This window comes from Watersipora subatra, chromosome 6, assembly GCF_963576615.1.
Source record: "Watersipora subatra chromosome 6, tzWatSuba1.1, whole genome shotgun sequence".
Lineage (NCBI taxonomy): Eukaryota > Metazoa > Bryozoa > Gymnolaemata > Cheilostomatida > Watersiporidae > Watersipora > Watersipora subatra.
The window spans coordinates 60,561,048-60,578,124 of record NC_088713.1 but is presented as its reverse complement, the minus strand read 5'-3'; the positions used below and the strand labels follow the sequence as shown (position 1 = coordinate 60,578,124).

The following is a 17,077-nucleotide window of genomic DNA, read 5'->3' as shown; positions in this document are numbered from 1 at the left end:
GAGCGTCATGAGGAGGGTTGAGATATCGCTGGAGTGTGCATAAACACACTTGAGCGATTCACTAGCAAACGATATAATGGGCACACTCACAAACTGCCAATAAAATTCCGTATCATTAGTTTCTTCGGAATTGTTAATAAATTTAGGTAAGTCAATATGGCGCCGTCTAGGCAACAACGTAAACAACTTCCGCATTTGTTATTTAACCTATCTCATTTTCACGAATTGTACGCTGCCTACACTACAAGAAAACATAAGAAAGACGATTATTGTAGGTATATTTTTAACTAATATTTTTACGATTTTTATACTTATTTTATTTTGCAGTGGTTTTTTATATTTAATATATTAAATATTTACCGTTCTCAAAATGGTCAACCTGCGCCACGATTGACTCCAACTGTTGGTTTTCAACTCGGATTTTTTGAAATTTGTGTTTGTTATGGTGTACAGAACTGGGAGTGCTATTATTAAATTTCTGAAGATTAAAAAATTAAAAAAATTCTGAAGATGTTTCAATAGTAACAAAATAGCAAATTGTGGCTGCTGTATGTTATGGAACATCAACAAGAAATAATTACCCGCCATAAATTGCATTCTGGTAAAAGCCAACCAATCGAAATGCATCTCATTAGCGATAAAGTTGTGTAGAGAAAGTCTAGCGTTATCGCTCTGCATGAACACGCTGAGTGAATTCTAGCGCAGATTAGCGCCACACAGCGCGATATTGCTCTAAATATCGCCTAGTGTGTTTTCACCTTAAATATTGCTTCCAATGGGAGTTGAACTCACAACTTTAAGGTCTGTAGACTGATGCTCCACTACCTGCTCCGATTTACCTCCTTGCCACACTATGGAATAATTGGTGTAATTAGTTAATACACATGAATAGTACAAGTAGTACTAGTACTTACAAGAATCCCAGGCTAACACTTGTGCTGATGCTTGTTACTATCAATGGAACTTGCCAGACTACACGCGCAATCTTGCATCATAAATCAAGGCACAAATTAAGGTATTTGTCCTAAAATTGCGAGGGATGGCCTCTCAATTACAAATGCTATATGTGTAGCTAATCGTGTAGCCCCTATAGGCTGGTTCACACTATGTCGTCATATGTCAGTGTTTTCCTTTCAGGGCCTCGACTTATCGATTATGGGAACCGTAAACCGATGGCTTCGACTAAGCCACTCGGATGCGTCGGAAAGGTTTGCAGCTGTCAAACTTTCCCGACATTTCGCCGAGCATCGACGACCACCTTTACAATGTGAACCATTTCGGCGATGGTAATTCGCTATCTCTGATACCGGGATTTATTTCCGTTTATGATAGTTGCGAGACTAGTATGTGATTTCAGCTTGCGAAAACAAAGAGGTTTCTTCGCAAAAATTTAAAAAGAAAAATGAGAGCACTACGTCACGGAGTATTCGCTGATGCATACGAGGATGAATTTATGATAGTGTGAACATCGTTATCACCAACAATCACCGAAGTATTGTGGCATCACCACCTAGATACTGCAATTTATTGTGAACCAGCCTTAATGGAACTGTTAAAATATCAAAACCAGGTGATTGAGACGGTTGGAGCCGACTACCAGTATAAGTTTTAATTCACTAATACTTTGGCTTTCATTTCACTGGGCAAATTTGTTTATTACTCACAAGCTATTACACGTGTATACATGGTTGACTTCATACAGGTTCATCAGAAGTGACACATCAGGAAGAGCTACAATAAAGTTTCAATAGAGTTTGTGTCTCTCGTGATGTAGTGACTTCCGGAAAACTAAAATTATCATCTACAACATTGTTACCTACTGTGAGTTTAGCCCATAGCCATAAATTATATTTTAAATTAATCTTCTTTTTGTCCTTATTTCAAATATAAAATGAAGCAGCTGTAAAATTATGTTTTTTAATAATTATGTTAGCTAAATTCTGACCATTTCAATATTTTGAAAATTTAAAAAATGACATGTTCAGAATTTAGCCTACGTAATCATTCAAAAACAATTTTACAGTTGTTTGCTTTATACATTGGAAATCAGGACAAAAAAGATAGATTTAATATTTAATTCATGGCTATGGACTAACGGCATAACGGGTAACCATGTTGTAAATGAGAATTTTAGTATTTTGATAAAATGTTCCAATATGACAGAAGAATGCACAGGTATCAAACTTTATTACTGAAATTGAAGCACTGTAATTATGTAAACCAGCTATAAATGCTTTGTGTAACATAAATAACAATCAAATCATGATAGCAAGAAGATTTGAATACAGAACACATTTCTGCATCATATAAACATTGTTATTGTATCCAGCCCAACATCCGTATGTGTGCAATGTTTTTAATTTGAGTCAGCCCATTGTTGAATTGCAAGCTGAAAATAACAAGTAAAAAATATATATTTCTGCATAGACTGAGGTAAATTATGCACATTAAATATTAGGACGCGTGATATCAACTCAGCACCGGTATGTAAGTAGAAAGATACTTTGTAGGATTAGATCCTTTGCCCAGGAACTGTGACACGGAGGCATGACACATCGTGACGCAATGCACACCTGGCACGGCAAGTGTTGACACACTAATTCTGGCGTCCTGCCAGGCCTTGTGTAACGCCTTGATAGACTAGATGGAAAGCACTTGGCACCAGATGGAGTGTTCATTCGGATACTAAATACTTCTAGCACGTTGGTGTTTGTTCGAAATGCCTTTGCATCGCTTTTGTATCTGTCAACCAGAGTTCCATACTATTACAGGGTGTAATACTTCAAGTCTTGAAAATCTTTACTAAAAGTGTACTTGGGAACACGAAGCATCAAAAGATGTAGGTTGTTCGCTTGATTGTCGAGTAGATCGCGTGGTAGAACCTCTTCGGGCGGCACAGATAGGGGTAAAAGCCCTCCACATGACAATTCAGTGCTACAAAGAGAAAAGCAGAAAAGTTGATTTCTAGAGCTAGTAAGGGCTGACCCAACCTACATGTGGGTGGTTTACAGGCGTATAATAACTACTATAGAGTTGGTCACATTAATCATGCAAAGCAAGGAGTGTAATTTACTGAAAAAAGCTCTTGAAAAAACAGCCAACTTAGCGATGATGCTTTATGTAGATAACATCTGCACCTTTCAGCGAAAAGGCTGGAATATTTATTAATAGTAGTAACTAGTCAAGTCTTTAGCGTGCATTCTCTTACTATAACATGGCCTCGAATATAGACGCTATGTTGTAATAAGACAAAGCAAGCGAAAGCCGTGTCAAGTCGTAATAATATTTGAGAAACAAACTTTCTTTTGTGATCGACATTTTCACAACAGAATTGATTTTTAGAACTGTATTAACCCACTTCCAATCATTGCATAGTTTTTGACATTCTTTCGACAATCACAAATAACGACATGTTTAGTCGCTGTTGTTGCCTAAGTTCTCAAATTCTAATAAAGTTTATTGCAGAGAGGGGTCGCCAGTTAAACATTCTTATCTTAATTTTTCTACATAAATTTTTGCGTGAAATCCGTTATGATTACCAATGGAGCGACCGACATAACATCGCGGCCAAGCCGCGTAGACGGAAGAGAAAAACTCCCTATAAATGCAGCTGATGCATCAGCTGCAGTACGTCTTGTGACAAGCTGTTGTTGCTCGCCGCTCGACGAGGGGACAACTACGCAAAAACAACAGCTTGTCAAGACAGGCTATATACAGAGTGGTTCAACCTTTATATCGCTCTACAGCAGGATAGATGGCGCCGAACTGCGCCATCTATCGTATTGTAGAAAGTTCAGGTCAGCTCTAACATGATACCACAAGGAGGTTTTCCGAAAGGCTGGTTCATACTATATCGTCGTATCTTCGGCAATGATTTCACAATACTTAAGTGATCGTCGGAGATAACAATATTCACACTATCACAAACCCATCCGCATTTGCATCAGCAAATACTCCGTGATGTAGTGTTCTCATTTTCTTTTTAAATTTTCGTGTGCTGGAATTAAAAACTACTCCCGCAGTGATTATCATAAACGGATATATATAAATCACTCTATCCGCGGATTACCATCGCCGAAATGGTTCACATTTGAAAGGCGGTCGTCGATACTCGGCAAAATATCGGGAACTGTCCCGGCGCGGTCGCGATGCCTCATCGATGCCATTGGTTCACATAATCGATGGTTCACATTGGTTCATGGTTCTCATGTTCGATGATGAACGATAAAAGGAAAACGATGACTAACGCGATATTGTGTGAAACAGCCTTCAGGTATGTCAGTTAAAAACTTCAGCTCTGCTAAGTACATGTATGTGTAACTAAATAATTATGCTTTACTGAATATTTTATTGAAAGCTGTCTTCCCTTTTTAAATAAGATCAGTCGCTGTCGAGTCATCGAGGCATTCATCTATAGAGTCATCAAGGCATTTGGCTAGTTATACATAAATGTTAACTTATTATACAATATAACTTAGTATATCGTCATGCATGAAGCTGTTCCATTTCTCCTTTAGGTGCTAAAACGAACAAGTACTTATGGTTCAAATATTGCTCGATACAACGATTGTGCATTCTTTTCAGAGCAATTCGAAGCTGTGATCTAAACCTTTAAAATGACCTATGAACTCTGGCATAAGCTCAACTTTTAAGGACTTTATTGTATGCTTGAAACATTGCTAAAAGCATCCAATCACAAGAAGGAAGACAAATAATTAGCTTATCAGACTGCAACGGCTTACAAACATGTCACCGATATGTTAAATATTTTTTTATTTTTAAATAGAAAAGGTTTAATTGTTTGGTGAAATGTTTCATCTACTGATAATGGATGGTGTGGCCACAACTCCAATATATTAACCCTTCCACAATTGAGTACATTTATAGATGAAAGTCAATTGCACCCACCTGCCTCCTCAGGGATTTATCAATTTAATTGCACCATCTATTGAAGATAGGTATTCATAAACTTCATAAATTTTGCTATTTTTTGTATAAATGGACAATGTTCTAGAATGACTTGCAACTTTTTTGCCATCTGTGTTGAGAAACACGTGTGCAGATGAAATTTATTGTCTGTTTTTTTTATATAAATCTCTTTTACATGACTTCCTGCTCCATTTTTAAAAGGTTTGTTGTTCATCACTGAAAGTCAAGTAACCTTGTAATATATTATTATGACAAAGGCCGACCATAGGTTGGTAATGAAGCTTTGGAAAAAAGCAGCCATATTAGCAAAATTACAGCAAAATTAATTTTATGCATAGTCGCAACATGTAATTTCTCCTGATCATTCTGATAGTAGGTTGAGTCCTTTTCTCAATCTAAATGATGAGTATTTGAGGTGAAGTACTTTCCATCTTCGGGGTATGTTAGCTGTGTAATTGCTTGGAAATATATGAAATGGCATCTACTGCTCATATAAAACTGTTTATTTAACAATAGTTGTGAAAGAGAGAGGAATAAAAATAAAATGAATTAGAGAATTAAACACAAAATCCAACTAACGACATCTCTGTACGAACATTCTTGACATACGCACAACACCATTTGTATCTACCATTGTTGGTATTGTAACACGAATGCTCGTATGTAGAGTAGCGTCTGTGCAGGCATAGCAGATGAACCAGCCTTGGCAATAGATCATTTGCACTGTTGATATCAGAGTCCATAGAAGGCTCATGCATTCAATAACACGAAATAACACGGATTATGCTTTGAATTCCAACAAAAGATTTTCACAAAATCCATGTGAACTAGTCAGGTGAAACGATCGACCACTAAATCTTGTTTTATGCTTCAATTGAGTCAAGGTTTTCACTATCGCTTTTAGTGAACTTTCTGCAGCAAAATGACACAAATGAGCATCATCTACATACCTGGTTGAACCACAGGCTACAAAAAGCTGACTACCACTAACACTCTGTAGAACTCGGTTATAGAAGCAAATTATTGTGAAATCTGCATGTTGAGGTTTTTACGTTTTTCAATTTCTCCACCAATCGCTAAGTTTTCATAACAAGATGATGACTTGGCTTGTCAATGGTTGAAACCGAGTCTATCGATAGAATCACTCATCGATGTACAGTAGTTCATGGTGAGCTCTGGATTGATCAGGAATTCTCTCTGCACTCTGCAGGATGTCAATAGATTTGCATCTTTTAATATTTTAATCAATAACTGCATTGAGTAAGCAAAAATGGAGGAAACACCTTTCTCATCACAAACCAACTAACATGGGTAAACAACTCTGAACTATACAAGCAAACTAGCATAATAACAAACATTGGACAGAACCACCTGCTCCAGGCTGTCAGCAAACTCTCGCTAAAGAGTGACATAGATGATAGAAAAATAGAAATAATTTATACCACTAGCAACTTTCTCTTTCAGAAAAGACTGAGTTCCATAACATCTCTTTCGACACAGAAACCATTATGCTACCGGTTGTTGCACGTGCTTCAACCGAACATCGATCGACACTTTCGTGTATGGAAATCAAATTTTAGTTGGCGTGGCGTTCGAGGTCGAATTGTACCATTGTACCAGGTACCATTGTATAATTTAAGCTTGGGTATAATGGGGAAGACCAGATACCAAATATAGAATACAGTATACTGTATTCTAACAGACTGAATTCTAACAGACTGAATTCTAACAGACTGAATTCTAACAGACTGAATTCTAACAGACTGAATTCTAACAGACTGAATTCTAACAGACTGAATTCTAACAGACTGAATTCTAACAGACTGAATTCTAACAGACTGAATTCTAACAGACTGTATTCTAACAGACTGCATTCTAACAGACTGCATTCTAACAGACTGTATTCTAACAGACTGAATTCTAACAGACTGCATTCTAACAGACTGCATTCTAACAGACTGCATTCTAACAGACTGTATTCTAACAGACTGTATTCTAACAGACTGTATTCTAACAGACTGTATTCTAACAGACTGTATTCCAACATATTGGTCAGGACTACAAGTTATTGGAGGAAATGCGAAGATGAGTCGAGAGCTTCTCTGAGAAACGGCTGATGGTAATCAATCACCGAGCGTCAGCTTATTTCGCAGGTGGTAAGTGGTCTCTGATGAATATAACCAGATTAGAGGAGAATGATTCACGGATAATCCCTTTTAATCAACAACAAATATTAAAACACTGAAGTTATTGAGCGTTGAGCTCCCTTAGCAATCCATACTCATCTTTTACCCTGCATATCCTTATTCCTCAAATGTTAGTTGTTTAGTAAACAATAAATATTCAAACACTCGAGTTTGTTGAGTAAAGGCTGGTTCACACTATATCGCCGTATGTTGGAGTTGTCCTTTCGGTGTTTATCGTCGACTACGTGCACCATAAACCGACAGCATCCACAAAACAATGCGGAGGATACTTCGGGAAAGTCTGCAGTCAACAAACTTTCCCGATATTTTACCACGCGTCGACGACAGCCTGTACAGTGTGCACCATTTCTGCAAGGGTACTCCGCTATCGCGGATAGCGCAATTGATTTCCGCTTTGATAGCTGCTGCGGGACTAGTATTTGATTCGAGCATGTGGCAACAAAAAAATTCTTTCAAACAAACTTAAAAAACACTACGTCGCGGAGCGTTCGTTGATGCAAATGCAGATGGGTTTGTGATAGTGTGAACATTGTTATCACCGACGATTACCAAATTATTGTGGTATCAATGCCGAGATAGGACGATGGTGTGAACCAGTCATAAGCAGTTCATACTAACCTCTTGCTGTGCAGCCTCTCCTTCAGCCTCCTCTCTAGCTTCAGCTTGCTCTACTGCCTCCGCCTGCTGTCGCTGACGAAGAGCTTCCAGTGCTTGCTCCATCATGGCTACTTCATCCGCCTTCTTCGTCACGTAGTCCGTGTAGACAATCTTGAGCCCCCCAGCAATGGTCGCCCTGCAAAATGCACTCCACAATACAATTTCCTTCTTCTACATCTCTCAGTGGGTATCAGTAAAGGCATCACAACCAGTCCTGATGCTATCATATAGGATTTGCCAAAGTGCAGGCTTGCTCCCCTGCCAGGGAGGAGGATCTGAATGTTTTTGCTAAATAAAAAACAAGATTTTTTCTACAGCATGACTATTTTTATTGCTTGCTTGACTCTCGAGAACGCCCAGGTAATCTACCAGCATTCCTTTTGTAAACAGAGCTAAAATGCATGTAATCTTTCAATCAGAAATATTTCATTTTTTGCTGAGCAGATCTGAAAGCATTGAACTATGACACTGACAAAAAGAATGGAAAGCAGACGGTATTGTATGAACTAGACATAGCCTGTGCTCCAGTATACTCTGATTGTATGAACTAGACATAGCCTGTGCTCCAGTGTACTCTGATTGTATGAACTAGACATAGCCTGTGCTCCAGTGTACTCTGATTGTATGAACTAGACATAGCCTGTGCACCAGTGCACTCTGCGAGCTGGCTGCTTCACCATGCAGTTTTTAAATATATATATTACCAGGACCTAGTCGCACATGGTCATCTTCCATTTAGATGATGCTGACAGCAAAGCTAAAACAACACTGACTAGCTACAACGGAGGATGAATTTCATCAGTATTTGCATACATGATATCACAACTTCTGGTGATATCATGGTAGTTGTTTATTGGCTTGTAAAATTACATCTTCAATGTAATTTCAACAATCGATTAGAAATTTTATTGGACACTCTAAAAGTTGCAGCAGAATGTTCACTTTCACCGAACAAAGTGAGCCAACGAGATGCAAACAATAATTAATCCGTTCTCCACTAAGATCTTCAACTGAATGCTGAAGCCAATAAAAATACATATCACAACCTTGTGTGAGCAGAATGTCCAGATGACCTTAAAGATGGATTCGTTGGAGTCTATACACTATGTTTCCATGACGCGCATGATTTGCAAACTTGAGTCAATCCGCAAGTTAACAACATCATGGCAACGACAAATCCGCAAGCTAATCGAGTTTTGCGATTCGCAAAATTTTATCGAATCCATCATGCTTACGAATGGAAACAGTACTTGCGAATGATACGCGTTAAAGTACCGTGCCAGCTATTCCATTTTAAACATTTCATAGGATTCTAGGACCTCTTCATTGCCTAATGATGTCAGTGACTTGTTTAAAGCTACTTGTTGTTTTTCCGACTGTTTTAAATATTTTGGTTAAAAAAATTGGATATATGAAGCTACAGTATATAATGGAAAACTGATATTTATGACCACAATCAAAATACTTGTACACAGCTTCTAATACTATCATAAAGATAATGTACATAGCTGCTGTAAGCCGGTGTATCGACAATCCCGGTAATAGAAGTGCAGACCGTAAGCTGTTGAATCGGCTAATCAATAGGGTTTCACTCTCCTTTTTTATTATGAAGCCTACACCTTAGTCCAATCAAATTTTGGCTATACCAAAACAACCTTGTTGTCAATCACGTGCAACCAGCCGAAAGTTCTTTTGCTATGTAATTCCATTTTTATTATTTTTCAAAACGGGAAAATCAGATGGCTATCATCATGGCAAATAGAAAATCTCCGTGTTCGTTCAATGCAAAGCGTCAAAAATTTTGAGAGAGTGAGATTTACTAAACTTTATTGTAGTTATCTTGCAGAGAATTCTGTTCTGAATAAGATGAATTCTATAGTAAAACAAAATCTGTATTAATTCTCAAGATACTGCATAAATACTAGCGGTATATCAAATTTTCAAAAAACCATTTGAATTAATTTGATCAGAATAACGAATTTAAACCATAACTGTCACGAACAACTTTTATCGTATTTTCTAGGTAAATCAGACACGCTGATTCCGATTTTGTACTCAAAATAAAGATTAGTCCACTAACCTTCAAAGTCATTTAAGCTTTTTTAAAGCGTTTCAATATCCGTTTCAAAAACAACACAATCGGCATTACAAGCTCCGCCCATAAATATGTGACGAAACCTAGCTTTTTCAGGAACGGAAGTTGAGAATGTTTAGTCCGATTTAGAATAATAGAGATGGGTGTCTTAAAACCCATTATTATCTAAATCCAGCCTGTAAAATAGTTTCAGTTTTTTATGAAACGGATATAAACTATTTAAAATGCTCGCAGCTTGTTACATGACGTTTAAATGGGCTGGACGCCGAGAAAAATGAGCTCAAAAAGCGCGGTTTTATTACGAGCTAGCGTTGTTATTGCGCTTTTTAAATATGCAATGCTAAATAGCTTATCTACCTTTCAGAAAAGACTGATATTATTTTTAAGGTTGAATTTAGATATTAATGAATTTTAAAACACCCATCTCTATTATTCTAAATCGGTCTAAACATCCCTACGTAACTTCTGTTCCTAAAAAGCTAGGTTACGTCAAGTATTTATGGGCGGAGCTTGTTATGCCGATCGTGTTGTTTTCGAGACCGATATTAAAACGCTATAAAAAGTTCTTCATTACTCTGAAAGTTAGTGGCCTAATCTTTATTTTGATTACAAAATCGGAATCAGCATGTCTGATTTACTTAGTAAATATGATAAAAGTTGTTCGTGGCAGTTATGGTTTAACACAGGAGTGAAAGAGTTCTAAGTCTTCAAAGAAATTCCATTTCCTAATTGTTGTAGAACCAACTTTGTCAAAAAACAAACATTGTAAAAACCTTCTTTGAAAGACGAAATCTTTTTTGTTGTGCTTTCCCACTCACTTAAGGATGTAATGAAGAGAAAATCTCTAAAGTAATAAACGCAGTGAATGCGTATGATTACACCTTTCTTGTATAGAAGCACGGAGTAACAGGATGTACTCTGCCGGAAATGTCTGTAAGCTTTGGCTGATAACTTCATGAACACTCCCATCACATAAATGACTTGAATATGGTAAATTTAGAGCCTTTTCAAGCAGTAATTACACGCTAATCTGTTTAAGAAAGCGAAACATCATGAAGCCTCAAGCACCGAGACCACTATGGCGCTGCAATAAAGCTCTAAGCTGCCATCTGCCCACAAGAGGGTAACACTTGTCATAACTTGCCAATTCAATGTTATTAAATTCAATTCAGTATTTAAAACTTGCTTATTTAGTCCCTATTGGCAAGTAGATGGTGAAATCTACTAACCAGAGACAGTCATAAGCAGGCAATCTGTAAACAACTGCAATAGTGAATGTAATGGCAATTGAAAAGTGTCAGGGCTGTTTTTAGATTTGCCAGAATGATATCGATTGGACATTGCATATAACAAATGTTATAAAAGCTTTTATAAGCGTTGTATAGAAATTCATATATTGAAATCATCACAATTTTACACTTCTATGGAATATTGGCATGCTAATACGTTGAATGTTCTCCGTAAGAAGAAGACAACTTCCCGTTTAGAGTTTCACCTGTTGCAAATAGTTTTACGTAGACAAAATAATTTTTTTACTTATAGAGATATATTTTTAGTTTCAATACATCGGCTAAAATGGCAAAATCCTTAACTTGGTGTAATTGTTGCGTCTTCATTATGATAAGGTATTTGGTAGATCCTATGACTCAGCGATGAGTATATTTTATACAAGTCAGTTACTATGAAATACCTGATTTTGCGCTTTTATGGCTTACAAATGTTAATAATCAAAATCGTGCAACAAATGAGTTGTTTCTCTTTACAAATTGAATAAAACTACCAATTTTTAGTGAAATGAGCGATTTGTACCAGTTACCAAGCTGTTGTACAAAGGATATGTCACTGAGTAAGAACATCAAACTATAAAATACAGCGTAATAGTTTCGTATGATGTAATAATACATTGTCAGTTTCCAATAACTGATTCACATACACTGATACGTTAGTTAATCGGAGTGGAAGCTGCACCGCAATGACAGGTGACAGCGCTGTAATGACATATGACAGCGCCGTAATGACAGATGACAGCACAGTAATGACAGGTGACAGCACAGTAATGACAGGTGACAGCACAGTAATGACAGGTGACAGCACAGTAATGACAGATGACAGCACATTAATGACAGATGACAGCACATTAATGACAGATGCCAGCACAGTGATGACAGGTGACAGCACAGTAATGACAGGTGACATAATTGTAATGACAGCGCCGTAATGACATATGACAGCGCCGTAATGACAGATGGCAGCGCCGTAATGACAGATGACAGCACAGTAATGACAGGTGACAGCACAGTAATGACAGATGACAGCACATTAATGACAGATGACAGCACATTAATGACAGATGACAACACATTGATGACAGATGACAGCACAGTGATGACAGGTGACAGCACAGTAATGACAGGTGACAGCACAGTAATGACAGGTGACATCATTGTAATGACAGATGACAGCGCCGTAATGACAGATGGCAGCGCCGTAATGACAGATGACAGCGCCGTAATGACAGATGACAGCGCCGTAATGACAGATGAAGCACTGTAATGGCAAGTGGAAGCGCCGCCGTAATGACAAGTTGTAGCACCGGAATGGCGGTGAACAGCACCATAATGACAGGTAACACCACAGTTGTAACAAGTAACAGCCTCATAATTGCTGGCCCAGCTGCTCTATTGTGACAAGTAACAGCAATACAAAAGGCTATCATGTTTTAATAAATGTGTGAGTTTTCTTTCCTAAACCAGCGATCACCAATTGCAAACAACTGCTCAACAAAACTATAAATGACTATGGAATGATCAAAAGGATAAATGGAGGTTTAGTGGAAAAGAAAATGGTCAAACCCGTTGTTGTCAACAGGCTATTAGTATAATTCATTATTATTATTAATTATTATTATCCAAAACTAATGAAAAGACTCGTCTTATATCACTATCATTTTGCTATCATTCTTAAAAAGTACACATCTAGTCATAACATAACAATTATGTCTTCTCAAAATATTTCACTATGTATAGGCTGTAAAACAAATAAACATGCATGTCGGTAAAGTTGTGAGAGCTTTCAACAAACATAATTTTGCACAGCAACTTCGACCTTGAATCAACAGAACACCATATGCTAGGCATGCTTATATTATTAAACCCATATGTCACAGAAATTTATAAAAAAAATGAATTGCATCCATCTTAAAATTGTGTTTAGCAAAGCACTTATAACTTAGCATATGTTTATTTATTACCGCTAGTACAAAATCATAAAGCTAAACTAACGCTAAGTTGAATATGAATTTCGCTAACAGGTAAAAACCTAGTATTCATATTATAATTAATAATATTTTTGTCCAATATTGTTATTTTTGACCAACTGATTTATGTTTTCGATTTATAGCCTAAAATTTTTACTAAACCACTTTTTGATAAAGGCTTTAATTTTGACAAGTTGTCTTTCTACATGTGTTTTCGGCCAACAGAATTTAGGCAAAATCTCCATAAACCATCAAAAGGGAACCATTGACCACATTTTGACTTCATACCTTTTGTGCATACAAACAATGACAAAGAAGAGGTGACATGGGTTTGAAAACATGATGCACATATGATTTACTTCAATCACTGATTGGTTAAAGGTTGACTTGCAACAAAATTCTCATTACAGTTATTTGGTATCAAAAGATTCACCATGCTTTACTCTGCTGTGTTGTAGGTACAAAATATGTGGAAATGTTATTACAAGCTCTTAAAAGTTCAAAAACGAAGAGCCACCGTAGATTGGAATCAGTTCATATTTCTGACATTCATAACATTTGGTTATTGTTTTGTCACGTGATGTTTTCGCGTGAATTGAAAGGCCAATAAAAGGCTCAATATAAAACTTCTCGTAGCACTAGTTTATGACAAACACTTCGGGTTTTACCGAAGACCCCGTATCAAATATAGATGCTCGCTACTTTACAGTTTTGTTTCGACTTGGTCTAATCGTCTAGTCATAATCTGTTCATGTGACCCAATACTTCGCAAATAATTTCTGCAGCACTTTTCAATTATCACAGGTGATCAACAGGCTCGTGATGAGTATCAAACAATGACATGTACTCCTTCGAGCTAAGGTTAAAAAATTAAACAAATTTTTACGGTAGTTATAAGATATCAGGGCCAAAAGTGACAGCACTACAATGACGATAAAACAGACGCGTAAGAACAATAGACATGGTTTTATTGAATGCGTGAAGTATATTTGTGAAAATATTTCGACAAATGAGGTTGCATGAAAATGTAAACAGAAACTATACTGTACAACTATGTCCCATTCGAGCCGTTTTGGAAAGAGATTCTAATCTACGGCGGTTTTGTGATGGCGGCAATTAACTGTTCGTTTTTGAGCTTTTAAGAGCTTGTAATCACATTTCCACATATTTTGCACCTACAACACAACAGAGTAAGATATGGTGAATCTTTTGATATCAAATAACTGTAATGTGAATTTTGTTGCAAGTCAACCTTTAAAAAAGAACTACAGCTCTTTTTTATGTAAGATACAGCTACCCCATTTCATGTCCTCGGGTTAGTAAACCTCTATCGTTAAGATGTTTTCTTAGTGAAAACATATTTCTTGTTTTCAGGTTCTAACAGAAGTGCAAAATAGTAGACTACTAGTATTTGGCTACTACTTAGCTCCTGCAGTGCATTATACGGAGCGTGCTAGTTGGCTGTAATGACAGAGAAGTGATTGACCTTTCAACCCGTAATAACAGCATAAAGCATGCAGGTCAGGTCCGAAGCCAACTCAAACAGTTTATGATAATCTTTGAGCAATGTTTCTCAGAAAATGGAGAGCCATGAACATATTAAATGACCACTCAGTGACGTATTCTTTAAACATTAGGCCTATGGGTAACTAAGATTTGCTCAAGTAAGAAATGTTACGTCAAGTAAGGTCTGAAAAGATTTCTCGTTCTTCAATGCACAAATATGATATGTAATATAGACCACAGCAATTTAACTGTGATTAATATACCCACAGGCATGCCGAACTATAGAAATGAGCTATAAAATCAGAGCTGGATACAAAATCCTAGAAACTGAGAGGCCTGAATTTGTCATTAGCTGATTCACTTTTTGGTATGCAGATTTAAGCTAGTAGGACAGATCTAGAATAAACTCAATGCCGGCAAAAAGAACGAAATTTAGATACCTGGCTACATTACAAATAAAACAAGGACAGGCTTGCAATCAATGTTAACGACTAGACCGATACGAGGACCAACATTATATAAGAATAATGCTGAAACTAAAATAATCAGCAAAATACATACCTCATTTTAAGATTATATCTAAAGGAATGCTTCTTATTTGTTGCTGCTCTCCTCATTCTTTGCAAAAGATCTCTCATCCGATTGTCAATCAGTTGCATTTGTGAAATTGTCCTACTCAGCTTTAATTTGAGCTCCTCTAACTTTTCACTCAAAATCTCAGCTTCCATTCTGTTGATATTCATTGTTGGTGTGGCGAGATCTTTTTAAGTCAATTTTGACCAAACTAAAGCTCAACTGCAACGACGGCGATCGAGCTGCGCTGTAACTAGCTACTACAATCGACGGTATAGTACAATCTTATTGCTAGTCAGTAATAAGGAAAGCTGCTTTAACAATAGCTCAATTAACCAATCATGGCTGAGATATAACGCAAGCGGCCAATAAATAGCTGCGGCATTGACCACGCCCTATAAGCGTGTGTTTTAGAAGACCACGCGATCATAAAAGTACCAATACCGGGGAGTTGTCTAAACACTGATCTTATAAAACTACATGTTTTTGAGTCGAGAGTTTTTGAGGGGTCGAATGTGCGACATACGTTACACATGTACGCGTCTATATTATGTCGTCCGAAGCAAGAGGTGTGGTGAAACTAGGACCGCTCAGCGCGGTCACGTGAGTGAGCAATCGCGTTTCTGTTTGATTAGTTAGTAATATTTTATTGATAACAAAATAACAAAAAGCCTTTATTTGCAGGCATATTATCAAATAAAATGCAAACTGTAAAAGTATCTTGAATACAAGATTAGAGTAGTGAACAATTCATGTTTAGTTTAAGATTATTTGTTTAAAAAATTATGTACAAGAAAATTTACATGAGAGGATGACTTCAAATAGGTTATGCGAGATAACTTATACAAAAATAAATTGATTGACACTATATACAGATATACAAGGGTTCAGGTCTGAAGACTAGATTTTCTATGAGTATTGATTCTGGTAAGATCGATTGTTAATTAATGATTGGATGACTATAATATGGTCTGTATCATTTGTCTGTGTGAGTATCATCGATGTCTACTTCTATGGTCTAACTGCAGTGGATTAATTATGTTTTCAAATGAATCGGCTGCTTTCATGTATAAATTCTAGCGGATGTTGTTAGTTGTGAAAGTTAGGAAATATTTTCAGCTTGGTTAGCACTAAAATTGTTCATAGTTTTCAAAATTCACTTTTGTAGATCTTGATGTTTAGAAAATCTACATCTTTTCTAATAATTTTAAACAATAAAAGTTTTAAACAATGTGGCTCTTTTTATTGGCAAATAAAATGGAGGCAACAACCAGCATTCCCAGCGAGCTTGAAGCCGTTGCATTCACATCTTGGTGCAAGAACTTGGAGCGATTCAACATTGTACATAGTATAACGTGTTTGGGTTTTTGGTTGCTCACTAGCTAAAGGCTGCCCAACAGGATTTTGAACATTACCCCTTGGACAGCATTTTAGAGGCCATGTTTTGTTACCAAGCAGGAAACCAAAAGCGGCGCCTGCGTGACTCTTATATTTATATTAGTTGGGGCCAAAAAGCAAAACAATAGCACGTCCGTAGCAATTCAATTAAATGTTGCAACCACTGAGTTCAGTAAAACGATGAGTTGATTATCAATTCGTGCTTGCCATCTTTTTTTCAAGATTCCAGACTGGTGAGTTTCCAACTGAAGAGCTGTAACGACTTTTCACTTGTAACAGGTTTGTAATAACGCATTTATTTAACTTAAGAAGTCGTTAGATTTAATATTCTGTTTGCATCAATGCCTACTTAATAAAACCTGAGAATTCGGTTTTTTAAATCTTCAGCTTGCCTAAATATATTCAGTGTATGTAGATGCCAAACTCGATTAAATTTATTTATCTATATCATCTGCA

At 36.8% G+C, this 17,077-nt stretch overlaps 2 protein-coding genes across 2 annotated transcripts; one reads left to right on the top strand and one right to left on the bottom strand.

Moving 5' to 3' along the window:
• Positions 1-2,176: 2,176 nt before the first annotated feature.
• LOC137397948 (uncharacterized) lies at positions 2,177-15,472 on the bottom strand. Its single transcript, XM_068084044.1, has 3 exons — positions 15,212-15,472; positions 7,755-7,929; positions 2,177-2,934 (listed from the first exon to the last, which is right to left on the bottom strand). The coding sequence occupies exons 1-3, from the start codon at positions 15,391-15,393 to the stop codon at positions 2,929-2,931; spliced, it is 363 nt and encodes a 120-aa protein (XP_067940145.1). The 5' UTR covers positions 15,394-15,472; the 3' UTR covers positions 2,177-2,928.
• Positions 11,861-12,441, top strand: LOC137398818 (polysialic acid O-acetyltransferase-like). Its single transcript, XM_068084994.1, has 2 exons — positions 11,861-12,082; positions 12,118-12,441. Exons 1-2 carry the CDS (start codon positions 11,861-11,863, stop codon positions 12,439-12,441), a joined length of 546 nt encoding a protein of 181 aa, XP_067941095.1.
• Positions 15,473-17,077: the final 1,605 nt, after the last annotated feature.

Excerpts from the sequence above, each read along its gene's own strand:
- LOC137398818 (XM_068084994.1), top strand. The coding sequence starts at position 11,861 with ATGACAGGTGACAGCGCTGTAATGACATATGACAGCGCCGTAATGACA. Across the intron at positions 12,083-12,117 it reads GCACAGTAATGACAGGTGAC|AGCGCCGTAATGACAGATGG; the intron begins ATAATTGTAATG and ends ATGACATATGAC.
- LOC137397948 (XM_068084044.1), bottom strand. The coding sequence starts at position 15,393 with ATGAATATCAACAGAATGGAAGCTGAGATTTTGAGTGAAAAGTTAGAG. Across the intron at positions 7,930-15,211 it reads AGATATAATCTTAAAATGAG|GGCGACCATTGCTGGGGGGC; the intron begins GTATGTATTTTG and ends TGCATTTTGCAG.